This window comes from Odocoileus virginianus, chromosome 18 (assembly GCF_023699985.2).
Source record: "Odocoileus virginianus isolate 20LAN1187 ecotype Illinois chromosome 18, Ovbor_1.2, whole genome shotgun sequence".
NCBI lineage: Eukaryota > Metazoa > Chordata > Mammalia > Artiodactyla > Cervidae > Odocoileus > Odocoileus virginianus.
Genome location: NC_069691.1, coordinates 23,195,288 through 23,215,461, shown reverse-complemented (window position 1 = coordinate 23,215,461; position 20,174 = coordinate 23,195,288). Strand labels below are relative to the sequence as shown.

The 20,174-nt window shown below is 39.1% G+C and overlaps 1 protein-coding gene across 2 annotated transcripts in view; it reads left to right on the top strand.

Moving 5' to 3' along the window:
* The window catches only part of GLDC (glycine decarboxylase), an 83,922-nt gene that overhangs the window by 41,376 nt on the left and 22,372 nt on the right, over nucleotides 1–20,174 (top strand). For both annotated transcript variants that reach the window (XM_070480457.1, XM_070480456.1), the window contains exons 15-16: nucleotides 18–160; nucleotides 17,455–17,530. In XM_070480457.1, the coding sequence (XP_070336558.1) occupies nucleotides 18–160; nucleotides 17,455–17,530 (219 nt within the window). The remainder of the gene's footprint in view (nucleotides 1–17; nucleotides 161–17,454; nucleotides 17,531–20,174) is intronic.

The window sequence follows — 20,174 nt, the reverse complement described above, 5'->3', positions numbered from 1 at the left end:
CTCCTCTTGCTCTTCAGCCTATCACATGGAAAGAATTTGCAAACATCCACCCCTTTGTGCCTCTGGACCAAGCTCAAGGGTACCAGCAGCTTTTCCGAGAACTCGAGAAGGATTTGTGTGAACTCACTGGCTATGATCGAATCTCTTTCCAGCCTAACAGGTAAAGGGATTTCTTCTTCTGTCTTTTCAGTTATCTTATCTTCAGTTATCAGTTATCCTCCACCCCCTGGGATGGATGACTAGAAGTGGCCTCATTCTCAGAGCAGGGCAGGTAGTGATGGCTGTTGGCCTGGAGTCCAGTTGAGTATGTGGACCTCTCCAGTGGTTGCTAAAGCTCCCTCACAGAATTGGGTCTAGGTTCAAAGTGTGGTGTTCCAAAGGTGGAAGGATGTGGAAGCTGCAAGCCTTTTCAGGTTTAGCCTCTGGAGTTACACAGCATCCCTTCCAGAGCATTCTATCTGTCATAGCATTTTAGGGCAGGCCGAATTAAATGTGGGAGGGGGCCAACATGTGGTTGTGAATGTAGAAAATCCTGGTTCACTGTGGGCCATCTTTGAAAGGTAGTTACTGCATCCATCTTACAGTTTAAGAATCAGACTTGAGCTCCTTGTAGGCAGCCATGCCTCAATCTAGTAGGACCAGGAGAGTCTGGATCCTAGTTCTGTCAATAACCTTGAAAGATCCTTTCCCCTTTTCTGACCTCAGTCTCTGTAAAATAAAAAATTTTGAGCAAAAGTGATTTTCAAAAACAGGCAAGCTCATGGAAATGTAGTGGCCAGTCAAGTGTGACTTTGACACTCCTCCCAATGTGTACTGGCGTCTATATTCCTTCTTGTATCTGAGTGAAAGTTTGTGACTGCTCCAACAGAATGCAGTGAAAATAACTAACTATGTATGGCTTTGGAGACCAGGACTTAATGGAAACTTTGAGACTCTTGACCCCATCACAGAATAGAAATCTCTTGTCCTATGCCTTCCTCCCTGCCATGACTCTCTGAATGGCTTCTGTAGGCATCTGTTGATACAAGTTGACAATGGACCTCCGTGAGCTTGGTGGCAACAGAAGAGACAGTAGACATTAGCTCTTCTCCCAGCACAAACCCCTTAACTAGTCAACAAGTCTCTCCTATGTAAGATGCTTAGCAGAACATGGTATAAGATGGCTTACTGTAGAGGATGAGTGGATCCTGCAAGGTTGGAGGATCCAAATCAAGTTTCCAAACTTGATTTGGAAAAGAAACAACAAGCATATAAGATAGCTTATTATGTTTTGCATGGAAAGGAATGAAATTCATTTGCCTTTAAACATGAAAACAACAACAACAACAGAAACAGAAGGATATCATAACATCTCCTGGGTACTAGTTAAAAAATATAAATTCCTGGGCCCTCTTCCAGACCTACTGGTATTCAGGGGGTTGAGACTAAAAATCTTTGCTTTTAAGAAGCAACCAAATGATTCTGATGTGTATCCAGCTTGGATCACTGGATCTGTGGTCTTTCTGTCTTCATGGGAGTAGATAGGCAGGCAGACATGTCATCGACATGTAAGTTAACATCTGAGGATATCTTCAGAAGAGGAATCTTGTGTCTGCCCCCAGCTTCTCTACCTTCCACTACTCATGGTGGTTTCTCCACCAGCAGTCACAGCATTGGCATCACCTAGAAGCTTGTTAGAAATGCAGAATTTCTATTTCAAGATAAAAAAATCAAATGATTTAAAAACTGACATTTATTGGCTCACTTTCTGAGACAGAAAGTAATCAGATCTTAGTCAGATAGTATCACACCTTCCCTCCTGTTTTGGTAACATAGGTAACAGCAAAGCCGTACACTTTATGAAAACAACATATCCCGTACAATACAAACCCTTTAGGAAGAGGGCATGTGACAAATAAAAGGACACAAAGCCTATTTAATATTAGAATCTCAAACAGTCATTTCATAAATAGGACGGAACTGACAGTCATGAAAGTCAGGCTATAGTATACCTTCATTAAAACATCATCATGCAGCTTTTTTTTTTCAATGAGAGGAACCTGAGTGAATTCACGTGAGGCAATACCTTAATTAAGTATTGACAATGAAGAAACTGCCCTCTAGTGATGGAATATGATCACATCTTCTGTATCTAACTGGAGAGCAATTTTGCAAGACCACTTTAACATTTTTTAAATCATTAACTCTCGCAGAAAATTGAGGTCCTGGGCAGAGTCTCCAGAAGACTGACTGAAGGATGAAGTTCTCCTTTTGTAAAGCAGTGGTTCCCAGGCCTGGGCTGGAAACTAGACTCATATGATGAGTCTATAAAAAATCCTGGTGTTCAGCTCACAGTCCCAGATAGAATCAACATCTTGATAGGGAAAGAGTGTGGTGAGGGAAGGTATGCACGCATGGGTTTTCCTTTAGAGCCCCCCCCCGCCCCCAGGTGATTCCAGCTTGCAGCCAAGGTTGAGAACCATCATCTTGTAGGTTTCTCTCTTCTCCTCACTTGACCTGAATCTCTTTCTCTCTCTTACTCTCCTCATTTGTATGATTGCCAGGGAGACCCCATTTTCCATGGAGGAGGAAAAGAAATCATTATTCTTTTGTAGTTCTCGGTAGTGATGCCTTCTCCAGTTCAGAACTTCCCGGACACACCACCCATTTTCCAAGAGCTGACTTCAGAGTTACAGAGGCTCTGTTGAAGCTTAGTAGATATTTCTGGTCCTAAGCAGAGGCTGCTGTGACAGATGGGGAAATGCCTCCTTCTTTGTTGGGAAAATACAGGGGCTATGTTTCCAGTGAGCTAGGAAATTTGATGTCTCGTTTGGAAAAAGACAAAGGCATCTACCACATACTGTATGTGAATGATTTCATTTGTAGCTTTCTACAGCCTCCATCTTGGTTTATTTGTGGTAGTTTTTTTTTTCCCCCACAAGAAGATTATAAATTCCAGGTCTTATAATTCTGTGTTCCAGGTCTCAGAATCAGTCTACCACAGGGCTAACTACTTACAGCTTAGTTCATCATGATTTACTGCTGGCTAGTGAAATCTCAGGGACCAATGTAAACTTTATAGTTACTGTAAGAAGAAACACAAGTTTCTTGACCACTCTACACAGAAAAAGAATTTAGTGTACCATGCTAGCCACTGAAGTTATACTTGTAAAACAGAGGGTTTAGTAATCTCTTATCATCAAGGGACCATTTCCTGGTGTTTTTATTATGCCTGACTAGTTGAAATTGGTCAATGTGTCTATAGAGTTCTAGAGTTCAGTCACCAGAAGTTAGGAATCTAAACAAGTATTTAAAAGATAAGTACGGATGGCATACTTTTTGGATGTAGCATCAGCTGCTACATCCTAAAATATTTTCTACCTTAGTTTTTCATTGTGGTAAAATACCCAGAGCATAATTTACTATTTTACCTGTTTTTAACTGTCAAGTTCAATGGCATTTCTTACCTTCACATCACTGTAAAACCATCAACTCCATCCAGTTCCAGAACTTCTTTATCTTCTCAAATCGAAATTCTGTACCCATTAAACAATATTTCCTCACTTACCTCTTGCCCCAGCCCCTAGCAACCATGAGTCTACCTTCTGTCATTATTAGCTTGACTACTCTAGGTACATCATATAAATGGAATCATACAATATTTGTCCTTTTATCTGGCTTATTTTATTTAGCATAACATCTTCAAATTTCGACAATGTTGTGGCATGTCAGAATTTCTCTCATTTTTAAAGGCTGAATAATACTCCATTGTATGCACATTTTGTTTATCCATTCACCCATCAGTGAACATTTGGGTTGTTTTGACCTCTTGGTTATAGGGAATAATGCTGCTGTGAACACTGGTGTACAAATACCTATTTGAGCTCTAGCAATTCTTTTGGGTGTATACCCAGACATGAAATTATTGGATATATGGTAATTCTGTGTTTAACTTTTTGAGGGACTGCCATACTGTTTTACAGATCTATGCAGAGGCATAGATGGAAAGAGGATCAAAGGATGGACACCCAAATAATTATCCCAAGGTGATAGAATTTCAAGTGATTTTTATTTTTTGTCCTTATGGTATTTTAGATTACTAAAAAAAAATTTTTTTAAATCATGATGTATATTTTCATACAATTCAAAAATGTTATTTTTATTGTGGGGGACATGCATATGGCAAAACACTTAAATTCTTGATAAGATGCTTGCAGATTCATTTTCACTCTGGCACTCCTGATCTCAGGGGTGTTTTTGCCATCATTTGATGGCATAATGAAGTTGGCTTTGAATCTACCCTGGGGTTGAGGCAGACCACCTGTCTTCCTTTGCAGCGATGCACTACTCAAACAAAATGAGGCAGGCTTGCAACAAAGGGCAAAAGAGCCAAGCTCTGTAGAATAGAGGATTATTTAACATCAAGTGGACTTGAAAAGCAACTCTACGGTTCTAAAATGCCTAAGCAGGAGAACTGCAATTTTCAGGCATAAACCTGAGTGTTTCTGCGTGTTTTCCTGGTGACTCTGCCTGGACTCTGCTCTTGGGCCCTCATAATGTCTTCCAATCTGGCGCAGTCCTGTGTTACGCTCACAGCAGGCATTTATTCTCTCTTTCTCTAGTAGTTCCTGCCTGGATGGAGGCTGCCATATGGCCCTTCTCTTCAGTGTATTTTTTTTTTCTGAGGGGAAACCAGCAGCTCAAAGGAAAGATTAGCACCCGGAGTATGTCAGGTCTCCGGAGCTCTGTTCTGTGGCTTCCTCCCTAGTGTTGGGTGTAGTTTTCTCTCCTGTTCAGCAAGCAAGGAACACTGCCTTCTTGATTTGATTGAGATTTCATTGAGGGATGGCTGATAAATGTGGATGATGAAGGATTTTATAACCATAAACTGTGGCATGAAATCTGGTTTGGGTAGCCAAGCCTTCACGTGGTCTGTTTGCTGTGACAGTGAGATCCCAAAGTTGTTTAAAGAGCTTACAACACAAGTGTCAAGAAACTTGTCCCCATTTCTCTTATTTATTTGCTCAGTCTTTAAACCCAGAGAGCATTTCCAGCTTGGTGGAGAACATAGCCAGATAATATTTAATTACCTTTCCATTTCCTACTGTGCTGTGCGCGGGACAGCTTGCTTCAGCTTGCTCCCCATACCACGGTGACACTCTGAAAATCATTCAGCAGCACACAAATACTCTGGGAACTGCTAGGTTAGAATTATGATGTACCATTGAAGGCAGACAGAAACAGTAATTAACACCTTCCATGGAAACCTAAAGTGAAAGACAAGCTGGAATTATTATTAGCTTACTTGGCTTATAATAGTGAGGAAGTTGTTTTTGTCTTTAAAAACTGCAAACTGTGATCTTGAGTGTAGATGGAACTAGCAGTTACTTTCCTGGAATCTCCTCCTGGTAAGGTTCTTAAACGAGGTGTGAACAGGACACAGTCAATGACTCTCCAACTTGGTTATACGTGAGAATCACCTGTAGGGCTTGTGAAACTGCTCAGCCCCACCACCACAGTTTTTGATTTAATAAGTCTGGATTGAGGCCTGAGAATTCTTATTTCTAATATAATCCTGGGTGGTGCTGATGTGCTGGTTTGGCTACCACACCGTGTAAACCGCAGGGCCGCAGGGTTTTCAGTCCTGGCTTCCTATTAGAATTACGTGGGGAGCCTTTGAAGTATGCCGTGTCCTCCCCACCTCGTAAACTTGCTACATTGGAATCTCCTCCAGGGGCAGTACTCAGGCTCACCGAGTGTTTAAAAAGCCCTCAGGTGATTCTAATGTACATTACTGGGTTGGAAAGTGTGTTGCCCTGGCGGAACCCCAAAGAGGGAGGTTTAGTTAGATGACTAATATCTTCTAGTGTAGTGAACTTTAAAACTGGCCTTTGAAGGCTAAGTCATGACTGTGGTGCTCAGATCACTGTGTGCTGTGTTTAGTCACTCAGTTGTGTCCGACTCTTTGTGACCCCCCGCCCCCCTACCCTGGACTGTAGCTTGTCAGGCTGCTCTGCCCATGGGGATTCTCCAGGCAAGAATACTGGAGTGGGTTGCCATTTCCTCCTTCAGGGGATCTTCCCAACCAGAGAATCAAGCCCAGGTCTCCCACATTGCAGGCGGATTCTTTACCATTTGAGCCACCGTGGACAACAAAGAGCGTCAAACACTTGATATTGGCCATCTCCTTCCCCTTCTTTCCTAAATTCATGGTCAGTGTCGTTGAGCAGACATGTCACTGATCATTTCTGACTTGCTTTCCTAGAGGGCCTAGGACTTCTCTTGTGGTTCAGATAGTAAAGAATTCACCTGCAATGTAGAAGACCTGGGTTTGATCCCTGGGTTGGGAAGATCCACTGGAGAAGGGAAAGGTTATCCACTCCAGTATTCTGGCCTGAGAATTCCATGGACTGTATAGTTCATGGGGTTGTGAAGAGTTGACACGACTGAACGAATTTCACTTTCACTTTGCTAGTGGGCCTAGTGCAGCTTCCAAACCCTCCCCTACAGAGAGCTCTGGGAGGCCAGATATAAGAGACCCTCTCTGATGAGTGACTGATTTCCAGGGAGATACTCAGACTGCTAGAAAGAGAAAGAAGGATGAAGGATGAAATGAGCCATCTTTTGAGAAATATAAAGCAATGAGAAGGATCTCCTTTCCCCAACTTCTTGACTCTCAAAAGTGTATTTGGATTTTTTGCAGTTGGTAAGGTTTTGGAGGGGTTGTTGTAGTTCTTCAGTTGTTTAGTTGTGTCTGACTCTGTGACTCCACGGGCTGCAGCACCCCAGGCTTCCCTATCCTTCACTATCTCTCAGAGTTTGCTCAAACTCATGTCTATTGAGTCAATGATGCCATCCAACCATCTCATCCTCTTATGCCCCCTTCTTTTCCTGCCCTCAGTATTTCCCAGCATCAACGTCTTTTCCAGTGAATCAGCTCTTCACAACAGGTAGCCAAAGTATTGGCACTTCAGCTTCAGCGCCAGTACTTCCAAAGAGTATTCAGGGTTGATTTCCTTTAGGATTGACTGATTTGATCTCATTGCAGTCCAAGGGACTCTCAAGAGTCTTCTCTAGCACCACAGTTTAAAAGCATCAATTCTTAGATGCTCAGCATTCTTTAGGGTCCAACTCTCACATCCGTACATGACAATTGGAAAAACCATAGCTTTGGCTATACAGACATTTGTTGGCAAAGTGATGTCTCTACTTCTTAATATGCTGTCTAGGTTTGTCATAGCTTTTCTTCCAAGGAAAAAGTGTCTTTTAATTTCGTGGCTGCAGTCACCAGCCAGTGATTTTGGAGCCGAAGAAAATAGTCTGTCAGTTTCCATTTTTTCTCTATTTATTTTCCCTGAAGTGATGGGGCCAGATACCATGATCTTAGTTTTTTGAATGTTGAGTTTTAAGTCAACTTTTTCACTCTCCTCTTTCACTTTCATCAAGAGGCTCTTTAGTTGCTTTTCACTTTCTGCCATAAAGATGGTGTCATCTGCGTTATCTGAAGTTATTTATATTTCTCCTGGCAATCTTGATTCCAGTTTGTGCTTCATCCAGCCCAGCATTTCACATAATGTACCCTGCATAGAAGTTAAATAAGCAAGGTGATCTTGCTTATTGTCGCATTTGGCTGAAGGTGGTTCTTGCATTTGGCTGAACCCCTAGAATTCTGATTCAGTACACTTGGGGTATGAGCCAAGACTTTATATTTCTCCCTAGTCCCCCAGGGATGTTTGGGGATGTTGAGTTTGAAAACCACTGCTTTAAGGTGCTCTTGAGATATCAGAAAGGTCAGGTTGGCTAGATCCATCTAAATGTTTTTTGCCCAGAATTCAAAGGTTAAGCATAGAATTTAGGTTATGTCAAATTAGATAGAGATTGGTAAGAACATGTCGAGGGGGTTTTATTTAAAGCTATTAGAAGCAGAGACCTAGATACTGTTTGGAATATTTGAGTTATGCAACAGAGAGTTTGATTAAAATTGAATTCCTTCTGAGGTACGGAAGCATATCCTCTTTATCCTGCCTGTTTAGCATGTTTTCTCACTTTACCTTGTTTTCTTGAGAGTGGTCCTCTGAGGTTGCCATGTACTGAGTCAGATCATTTTGACACAGTAGCTGTTTTGTTGATCATTTTACTGTGATTAGTTTTACCATAATGTCAGTTTCTTAGCTAACATTTCACTTGGATCATTTTTTATTCCTAACTACTTGATGATGGTATTTTTAAAGTAAAGAAGGGTTTAGATGAGGACAGTGTGGCATTAAAATGTTTAACATCAAAACATTATTTATCACAAGACATTTCATGTAGCCTTCAGACTCTGGCTCCCAAGCTCAGTGTGGTTCTGCAAGCCTCTTACAGAGACATGGTCCTGTGACATGTCTGGTTCCTCCGAGAATGCCACTCCTGTAGACCTCAGATGCAGGCAGGACAGGGTTCTGGTCCTTCTCAATGTCCTCCTGAAGAGGACCTTGCAAAACCTCGGGTTCTTTTCATTCGTCAACTTATCGAGACCACAACAACTAACTGCAGGCAGTAGAGATCAAGCCCTGAGCCTTTGGGGTGGGAGCACTGACTCCAAGACCCCAGACTACCAGAGCACTGCCCCTAGGGAGTTCCAAGTGGTGAGAACTCACACAAAAGAAACCACATGAATACAAGGCCCAGCATCACCCAACCAGAGTAGCACCTGTGCATGACGCCTCATCTAAACAACAAACAAAATGAAAATACAAACCCAGTCATCAGCAGACAGGATTACCACCTCACTCAGCCTTCCCCATCAGAGGAAAGACAAACAAACACAAAAACTCAGCACAAATCTCACCTTACACCAAGCTTACACAAACCACTGGACCAACCTTAGCAAGGCAGAAACCAAAAGGAAGAGAGAATTCAACCTTCTTCAAGGAAAGAGTTCAACTTTCCTTGAAGCCTGGGAAAAGGAGACCCCAAACACAATAAGTTAAAAAAAATAATGAAAAGGCAGAAAAATACTACACAAATGAAGGAGCAAACTATACAGAAGTCCAAATAAATGAAGGGAAAATAGGCAAACTACCTGAAAAAGAATTCAGAATAATGATAATAAAAATTATAAAAAACCTGGAAAACAAAATGGAGAAAATGCAAGAATCAATTAACAAAGACCTAGAAGAATTAAAGAATAAGCACACAGAGACAAACAATACAATTGCTGAAATTAAAAGTACTCTAGAAGGAATCAATAGCAGAATATCTGAAGCAGAAGAATGAATCAGTGAGCTGGAAGATAAAATGGTGGAAATAACTTCTAAAGAACAGAAGAAAGTGAAAAGAATGAAAAGAGCTGAGAACAGTCTCAGAGACCTCTAGAACAATATCAAACGCACCAACATTTGAATTATAGGGATCCCAGAAGAAGAGAAAAAGAAAGGGTATGAGAAAATTTTTGAAGACATTATAGTTGAGAATTTCCCCAACATGGAAAAGGAAATTGTCAAGTCCAAGAGGGGCAAAGAGTCCCATACAGGATAAACCCAAGTAAAAACATGCCAAGGCATATACTAATCAAACTAACAAAGACTAAACACAAATAGAGAATATTAAAAACAGCAAGGGAGAAGCAACAAGTAACATGCAAGGGAAACCCCATATATTTAACAGCTGATCTTTCAGCAGAAACTCTGCAAGCCAGAAGGGAATGGCAGGATATATTTAAAGTACTGAAAGGGAAAAATCTACAACTAAGATTACTGTACCTGGCAAGGATCTCATTCAAAATTGATGGAGGAATCAAAAGCTTTTCAGACAAGCAAAAGTTAAGGAGAATTCAGTACTGCCAAACCAGCTTTACACAAATGTTAAAGGGACTTATATAGTGAAGAAATACAAGAGAAGAAAAAAGATCTACAAAATCAAACCCAAACAATTAAGAAAATGACAATAGGAACATATATATCAATAATTAACTTAAAATGTAAATGGATTAATATTCCAACCAAAAGACACAGACTGGCTGAATGGATAAAAAAATAAGACCTATATATATGCTGTCTGCAAGAAACCTACTTTAGATGTAAAGACACATATAGACTGGAAGTCAGAGGATGGTAAAATAGATTCCATGCAAATTGGAAGCAAAAGAAAGCTGGAGTAGCAATCCTTATATCAGAAAAAATAAACCTTAAAATAAAGAAGATTACAAGAGATAAGGACACTATATAATTATCTAAGGATCAATCCAAGAGGAAGACATAACAATTGTAAATATCTATGCACCCAAATAGGAGCACCTCAATATATAAGACAAACACTAAAAGACATAAAAGGAGAAATTGACAGTAACACAATAATAGTAGGAGACGTTAACACACCACTCACACCAATGGACAGATCATCAAAACAGAAAATTAATAAGGAAATGCAAGTCTTATGTGATACATTAGATGAGATGGATGTCATTGATACCTTCAGGCCATTCTATCCAAATGCAGAAGAATACACCTTCTTCTCAAGTGGATATGAAACATTTCTCCAGGATAGACCACATTTTGGGTCACAAATCAAACCTCAGTAAATTTAAGAAAATTGAAATCATATCAAGCATCTTCTCTGACCACAACGCTATGAGATTAGATATCAAATACAAGAAAAAAAACTATAAGAAACACAAACACATGGAGATTAAACAACACGTTTGTGTTTCTAAATAACCAACAGGTTGTTGAAGAAATCAAAAAGGAAATCAAACAATTTATTGAAACAAATGACAATGAAAACAGGACAACTCAAAACCTATGGGGTGCAGTAAAAGCAGTTCTAAGAGGGAAGTTTATAGCGATACAGTCCTACCTCAAGAAATAAGAAAAACATTGAATAGACAACCTAACTTTACACCTGAAACAATTGGAAAAGGAAGAACAAAATAACCCAAAATTAGTAGAAGGAAAGAAATCATAAATATCCAAGCAGAAATAAATAAAAAAGAAATGAAAGAAATAATGGTAAAGATTTATAAAACTAAAGCTGGTTCTTTGAGAAGATAAACAAAATTGACAAACCTTTAGCCAGACTCATCAAGAAAAAGAGGGTAGAATCAAATCAACAAAAGAAGAAACCAAAAAGGAGAGGTTACAACAGACAATGCAGAAATACAAAGGATTATAAGAGAAGATTATCACTACCTATATGGCAATAAAATAGATAACCTGGAAGAAATGGACAGATTCTCAGAAAAATTCAACCTTCCAATACTGAACCAGGAAGAAATAGAAATTATGAACAACCCAGTCACAAGCACTGGAATTGAAGCTGTGGTCAAAAATCTCCCAAAAAACAAATTCCCAGGACCAGATGGCTTCACAGGAGAATTCTGTCAAACATTTAGAGAAGAGCTAATGCCTATCCTTTAAAAACTCTTTTGAAAATATTGCAAAGGAAGGAATACCTCCAAACTCATTCTACGAGGCCACAATCACCCTGATAACAAAACCAGACAAAGACAACACACAAAAAAGAAAACTACAGGCCAATATCATTGATGAACATAGATGCAAAAATTCTCAACAAAATTTTAGCAAACAGAATTCAGCAACACATCAAAAAGCTCCATACACCATGATCAAGTTGGGTTTATTCCAGGAATGCAAGGATTCTTCAATACATGCAATCAATGTGATACACCATATTAAGAAATTGAAAGATAAAAACCACATGACAATCTCAATAGATGCAGAAAAAGCCTTTGACAACATTCAGCACCCATTTATGATTAAAACTCTTCAAAAAATGGGCATAGGAGGAACCTACCTTAACATAGAAAAGGCCATATATGATAAGCCTACAGAAAACATTATTCTCAATGGTGAAAAACTGAAAGCATTTCCCCTAAGATCAGGAACAAGACAAGGGTGTCCACTTTCACTACTATTATTAAATATAGTTTTGGAAGTCCTAGCTACAGCAGTCAGAGAAGAAAAAAAAATAAAAGGAATCCAGATCAGAAAAGAAGAAGTAAAGCTCTCACTGTTTGCAGATGACATGATACTGTACATAGAAAACCCTAAATATAGTGTCAGAAAATTACTAGAGCTAAAACAGTGAATTTAGCAAAGTTGCAAGATACAAAATCAATACCCAGAAATCACTTGCATTTCTATATACTAACAATGAAGAATCAGAAAGAGAAATTAAGGAATCAATCCCATTCACCATTGCAACAAAAAGAATTAAACATCTAGGAATAAACTTACCTAAGGAGACAAAAGAATTGTATACAGAAAATTATAAGACACTGATGAAAGAAATAAAAAAATGACATAAACAGATGGAAAGATATTCTATGTTCCTGGGTAGGAAGAATCAATATTGTGAAAATGACTATACTCCCAAATGCAGTCTACAGATTCAATGCGATCCCTATCAAATTACCAATGAAATTTTTCACGGAACTAGAACAAAAAATTGCACAATTCATATGGAAACACAAAAGACCCTGAATAGCCAAAGAAGTCTTGAGAAAGAAGGATGGAGCTGGAGGAATCAACCTTCCTGACTTCAGATTATGCTACAAAGCTACAGTCATTGAGACAGTATGGTACTGGCACTAAAACAGAAATATAGACCAATGGAACAAGATAGAAAGCCCAGAAATAAACCCATGCACCTATGAGTACCTTATTTTTGATAAAGGAGGCAAGAATATACAATGGGACAAAGACAGCCTCTTCAATAAATGGTGCTGGGAAAACTGGGTAGCTACATGTAAAAGAATGAAATTAGAACACTTCCTAACACCACACACAAAGATAAACTCAAAATGGATTAAAGACCTAAATGTGAGGCCAGAAACTATAAAACTCTTAGAGGAAGACATAGGCAGAACACTAGAATCAAAGCAAGATCCTCTATGAACCACCTCTTAGAGTAATGGAAATAAAAACAAAAATAAACAAGTGGGACCTGATTAAACTTAAAAACTTTTGTACAGCAAAGGAAACTATAAGCAAGGTGAAAAGACAACCCTCAGAATGGAAGAAAATAATAGCAAATGAAGCAACTGACAAAGATTAATTTCCGAAATATACAAGAGCTCATACAACTCAATACCAGAAAAACAAACAACCCAATCAAAAAGCAGGAAAGAGACCTAAACAGACCTTTCTCCAAAGAAGACATAGAGATGGCTAACAAACACATGAAAAGATGCTCAACATCGCTCATTACTAGAGAAATGCAAATCAAAACTATGAGATATCACCTCACACTGATCAGAATGGTCATCATCAAAAAGTCTACAAATCAATGCTGGAGAAGGTATGGAGAAAAGGGAACTCTTGCTCTGTTGGTGGGAATGTAAATTGATACAGTCACTATGAAAGAAGGTATGGAGATTCCTTAAAAAACTAGGAATAAAACCACCATATGATATAACCCAGCAATTCCATTCCTAGGCATATACCTTGAGGGTTGAAAAAGACACATGTATTCCATTGTTCACTGCAGCACTATTTACAATAGCTAGAACCTGGAAACAATCTATATGCCCATCGACAGATGAATAGATAAAGAAGTTGTGGTGCATATACACAATGGAATATTTCTCAGTCATAAAAAGGAACGCATGAGTCAGTTCAGATGAGATGGATGAACCTAGAACCTACTATACAGAGTGAAGTGAGTCAGAAAGAGAAAGATAAATATCATGTTCTAACACACATATACAGAATCTAGAAAAATTGGTACTGAAGAATTTATTTACAGGGCAGCAATAGAGAAACAGACATAGAGAATAGACTTATGGACATGGGGAGAGGGGAGGAGAGGGTGAAATGTATGGAAGGAGTAACATGGAGACTTATATAACCATATGTTAAATAGATAACCAATGGGAATTTGCTGTATGGCTCAGGAAACTCAAACAGGGTCTCTGAATCAACCTAGAGGGGTGGGATGGGGAGGGAGATGGGAGGGAGGTCCAAAAGGGAGGGGATATATGTATACCTATAGCTGATTCATGTTAAGGTATCACAGAAAACAAAGTTCTGTAATGCAATTATCCTTCAGTAAAAAATAAATTAAACAAACAAACAAACAAAAAAACATTATGTATTACAAGAAATTAGTATTAGTGCTTCTTTTGAGGGGGTAAAACTGGTAAGAATTAGGGGCTTTTTGTTTTGTTTTTACCTTAAGCTTCATCCCTTTTTTCATTGATGAAGTTTTTTAAAAAATCAGAAGAATGTATTACTTTTATAATACTAATTTTAAATTCATCTGTAAATTGGGTGGCATTATCCCCATGTGACAGATGGAGACTAAGATCCAGAGGAGCTTGTTGTCTAACTACTTGATAAGGGACATCAGGTCAAGGAGAGCTTTGACATTAGAGGCAGGACTGATTCCTCTTTTTTCTTTTCAGAATGCTATTTCAGTTGCTTTGACTTTACATGTAAATTTTAGAATAATCCTATATCTACAAAAACCTTGGTTTCATTGGATAGTGATGCATATTTTAGCTTCCAAATATTTCAGTTTTTGCAATGGGCTAGGTGTTAGACATTATAGATATTATAGATAGTTGAAGGGAAGGAATTCACTTCATATTTAAATTTACAGTTTATCACTCAAAAAATCTTTTTCACAAAAATGTCTTTTTAAATGTAATATTTTTTAGGGACATCATATAGAAAACTTAAGAATTTCAAATGTTGTTACAAATAAAATAGGCCCACTGACCAGTAGACAGCTTAAACGAAAACTTCTCTGAAACTGCACATTAAATGTGGCCATTGGTATGTGAACTACAATGGTGTGTTAACCTATTTAATGATTTTCAGAAGAATATCTAGAAAAAATTAAAACAAGAATAATTCAAAAAATGTATAAACCTGAAATTATCAGTGCCTAAATTTTCAGTTATGATCCATACATAACATGATCATTTTCTCTAGGGCACATTTTTAATACCGTTTGACTTGTATCAATACAACATCCCACTTTGACTATTATAAATAAAACATGCTACTGTTTTCTCAGTTCAATTATAGTATAATTCAGCATGAATTTTGGCAACTTCTAGGATTCACCCTAAGTAATGAATTGTAGCATATCCTGCAGTCATGAAAAATGGGTTCTATGTTAACTTTTTCATAAGTTTAAAAAGCATGCAGAAATTTAATTTTTATTTTATAGTGGATTTACAGTGTTGTGTTAGTTTCAGGTTTATAGCGGTCAGTTATACATATACATATATCTACTCTTAAGATTCTGTTTCTATATAGGCCATTACAGAGTGTTGACTTGAGTTCCCTGTGCTATGCAGTATAATCACTTTGTTTTTGAATAGATGTCAGAAAACCACTATCCTAGTTGCCCTTCCACATGTAGTACTTTTCTGATGAGTTCTCAATCTGGGTTATGCAGATAAGCAGATGCTTTTCATAATGCTTTTTCACCAACAGGTGGCACTAATAATTCCCTTTATTTTCATAGTACCCTAGGAATAATCCTTATGTAGGATTTAGAATATATCTTTTGCACTTTTTTGGAAAATGACTGATTTAAATTTAAGAGTATCTAAGCCAGAAAACACCCAGTGTTTTTGATCAACTCTTTGGAATACTGCCTTTCTCTTGGATTACTGGCTCCTAGCTCAAGTCTCTTCTTTCCTTCTTTGATTGATCTTCCAACACAAGATGGGTAGAAGTCATGAGAAAAACACAGAAGGGAATACAAAATCCATTTTTAAATTAATTTTTATTGGAGTATAGTTCATTTACAATGTGTTAGTTTCTACTATACATCAAAGTGAATCAGTTATACATATAAATATATCCACTTTTTAAAAAAATTCTTTTTCCAAATAGATCATTACAGAGTATTGAGTAGAGACTAAGTCCATTTGTTGAAGTCCTTTTCCATGGGCGAAATGATGACATTAATGTTGTCTGGACTGAAGAAGAACTCAATTTTGAACAAATTGACTAAACATTTATTGCAGAGCTGCTCCATGCATAATACTAGTCTATACATTCCCTGAGGTCCAAAAAAGAAAAAAAAATTATAAAATTCTTGGTGGTGACAGCAGTAATGGTTCTCATTTACCTGTGTTTTGTCTATGCACCACAGTGCCTGGCAAATAGCAAGTGCTTAATTACTGGAGCAGCTTACATTTATCATTATTCCTTAGCTCATCTAGGCTCTTCTGTTGCTCTGTGGCACCTACACTGTGGAAACCACCGCTTTCCTTTATTCCTCCAGCCAGACTCCAAGCCTTGCACCCCCAGATGTTTTCCTCTGCTCTGTCCTCTTCTCATGCTGAGCCCTAAATCGTCAATTCTGCCATCTCCTGACACCAAACCATCAATGTCTCTATACTAGTTTGCAGATATTTCAAATTCAACTGGTTCCATCCCACCATTTTCTCAAAAAAATGTTTTCTAGTGCTCAAGTTTAGCTTTTCTTTTAGAAATTAAAGAATTTATCTAGTTTATTCTTAAGTCTTGTTCTTTTTTAGAGTATGATCTCATTATTACGGGGTGATCAGGAGGGATGAATGCCAAAACCACTGGGCCTTCCACAGAGTCAAAAGATGGTGTAATTTTGTGAAATGGAGGAAATATGCATTTTGAATGGGATTAAAAAACGTATTACTCACTTCCTTTCCTTCCTGCAGAGAGTACTGAGAACATTAAGTAACAGTTTATGATTGACTCAGCACCCCTCCCTGGAATGTTAGTCATTAAGTGTGCTCTAAAAGTGGTGCCTTCAAGGACTGCTGAGATGGGTATGGCCAGCCTCTAGCAGCCGTGAGTATGTGGGGATTAGGAAAGCTGACCCCAAGTCTGTCTGGAATGGTACCACACTCAATTACACTCAATTAATTGTACTCAATGTACAATTCCTTTGCAGTATAATCGGATCATTGGCTAAATATTTAGTGATATTAAAAAATTATTGTTCATCATTTTAGGTATGATAATGGCAATTATATTTTAAAGAATAATTCTTTGAAAGATACATATTGAAGTTTGAATCAATGAAATGATATGATGCTTAAGTTTTGCTTCACAGTAATCTAGTTCAGAGTGAGAGGGTTAGGTAAGGGATGTAGGTAGAAACAAGACTGACCATAATCTTTTAATGTTTAAAGCTGGGCAATAGGCACAATGTGGTGGTCCCTTACATTCTTCTCTCTACTTTTGCACAGTTTTGGAATTTTCCATATTGAAAGTGAATTTTTTTAGATGCATGGTCCTGAGCGAGGGTTGAAATCCCATCTCTGAGTAGGAATGGGTGACTATAGTGCACAGACCAGGTGTTCTGGTTGTTCAAGGCTTTAGGCTCATGCCGGGATCCTAGATGCGCTTACTGTTTTCTAGGAGGGACTTTGTGTCACATGTTGGTGAACACACAGCCTGTACCTGATGAATACTGAGTGAGTACACGAAGGCAGAGAGGCATCTGACTCTTTTCTTCCTGTCTTTGCAGCGGAGCCCAGGGGGAATACACCGGGCTGGCCTCTATACGAGCCTACTTAGATGCGAAAGGAGAGACACACAGAACGGTCAGTATCAACCATTTGTTTACCCCTGGAGTTGGGGCGGGGAGAGGGCAGTGGGTTCAACTTTAGGGTCCCTTTTGTTCTGTGGGACACTCCCTCCAAGTCTTCTTGGAAGAAGTTGGGGAAACATATAATCAAGAAACAAATGTCTATGAAGTGGCTATTACAATCCTTGCCTCTAAGACGTTTCAATGGACCATTTTGAGGAAAAACATTTTGAGATAAAAGGCTTCTCAAACCCAGTCTGTAAAAATTAGCCAGTTGGCTGCAGAACTGCTGCCCCCGGGGAGCAAAGGGAGGAAGGGGCGGGAAGGTTGCCATTCCAAGTCTCCCTCATTGCCTCGGCCCTGGCCCCAGGCCTGGACAGAGGGCAGAGACGGAGCTTTCGTTCTTCTGTAACTCCTACTGTGCCTGAGCACAGTTCTTGCCCTATGTATGCTCAAAAAATATTCATTGAATAAATAAATTCCTTATTAGTGATTCTCAGCTCTCAACATCAAAAGAAGACATGAAGCAGAGTTCACGGTTCTGTTTCTTCGTTTGCTTTGAATGAGAGTTTAGTCTCCAGGTCCAAACTGCTTTTGGAGGCCCTTGTGGGACCAGCAGGTGCTAATAGGCTCCACAGACCTCCACTAATCCTGAGGCAGTGCCTTTAGCAGATGAACTAACAACACAGGCTTCAGATTGTGGCCGAAGGAGGCCTGTGTTCCTGGTGGTGTCCACGCTGACCTTGAACTTCATGAACTGTGGAGGTGGCATTAGTGAGTAGGAGTCAGGAGCAAGTCACAGCTGTCTGCCCAGCCCAGGAGGTTTAGAGAAAAAGGGGCCAGAGTCCTTCTGGCTGCCCACAGAAGTAGGGTGTGGTTGGTAGTAGCCCAGTCTTAGTCCATTCGTAGTTTTATTAAAGCTGGAAGATTATTTATGGCTAGTTACCTGGATTTTGCAGGGAAGAATTTAAATACTATTTTACTTCCCTTTCACAAAATGGGAGGAAAAACTTTTTTCTCCCACCTTCCTGATAGCGCAACTTTTAAATTTTTTTTCGCTTGGGTTTGAATTCAATTTTTCTAAGGAAGGGTTAGTTTGGAATTAAAGTTGTTCTTTGGACCTCAAAATTTCAGCACTTTCATAGAGTCAGAAAGGAAACATTGGGATTCTGATTTTCCAATGAGAGGCTGCCAGATGACTGACATTTAGAGTTGCCTTTTCTATTTTACCTCTGTGGCTTCCTTGTATTGAGTAGCCCCTGGAACTCTTTGTTGTTCATGCTCTTTAACCATGAAGTTTCTGGGACTCTGAGAGAGGAAGCCATTCATCCTGTGTTACCATCTCCATGTTGTTCCTGCTTTATGGTGAAGCCGCTGGGATCCACACTATGGTGCTTGTGGAAGGCCTGTGACCAGCTAGTGAGAAAAGGCCAGCTAAAATCCAGGTTCTGTCTGCTCTGTGACGCTTCCCATCCCGCGCTGGTTCCTGCTTCTCCAGGTTGACCCCAGGAACTGTTTGTTAATGTCCAGGAGTTGGGGGCCAAACCAGAAAGGTCACAGAAATAAAGGATGAGAGACTGGGCCTGGGCAGAGTTCTTCTAGGTTTCCCTGGTGGCTCAGAGGTAAAGAATCCACTTGCCAGTGCAGGAGACCTAGGTTCAATCCCTGGGTCTGTTGGATCCCCTGGAGAAAAAAAACGGCAACCCAACCCAGTATTCTTGCCTGGAAAATCCAATGGACGGGGAGCCTGGTGGGCTACAGTCCATGGATCACAAAAGAGGTGGACATGACTATGACTAAACAACAGCAACAACAGAGTTCTTCTATGACACATGGATTCTTTTCAGCTCTTTGTCCCTCTTTGTTTTTTCCAGTCCTCCCTTCTATCTCAGTCCCCTTGTGTGTGATGCTTCTCCTGGCTCCACTGTTCTCATTGCTATCACTGAAGTGTTAGGAGAGGTTATTCCACTGAAGGACAGGGATGAGTGGGATGCTGCATTTTGAGGGTGTGTGAAGGAGGCAGGGACAACTACCCAGTCACTGAGCTTGCAGAAACAGAACCCTTCAGTTTGGAAATGTTGGCATCCTAAAGATTTTAATTAGACTTTTAGTTAGAGAAGAAGAAAATGATTTATTATTCAAATAATCACGGAGGATTTTTCTGTATCGGAGATGTCTAAGACAGCTGCTCTCATATCATAGACTATAACAGAAACTAGTAAAATATATCCTTTTTTGCAAAAAAAAAAAAAAAGTGTGGGGAAGTCATATGTTATAGAACCTCCGGTATTCCTGATGATTTTCTTATTTCAAACTGTTTTGGAAGTTATTTTCATATTTGCTCTTAGGTTAAATTTCAGAGGTTCCTAAAATGCAATGGCCAAATTCTTGATTTACCAGTTTAATTTGGGAGACTACAAATTATTGAACAAACACTTATGTAGAAATTGCATGTACCGGGCACTGTCCTAAGCACTTTATAATTATTAACTAATTTGTTAGTCAAGTACTAATTCGGGTTTGCTGATCAGTGATTGAATTTCCTATACAAAGGGAAGACATTGACCCAAACAAACTAAGAAAACACCACCGAAACCTGTATGTATTTTTCTTTTCTCAGTTGCCTGAGGCAAAATAGTGGCCTTCGGCTTTTGGATTTG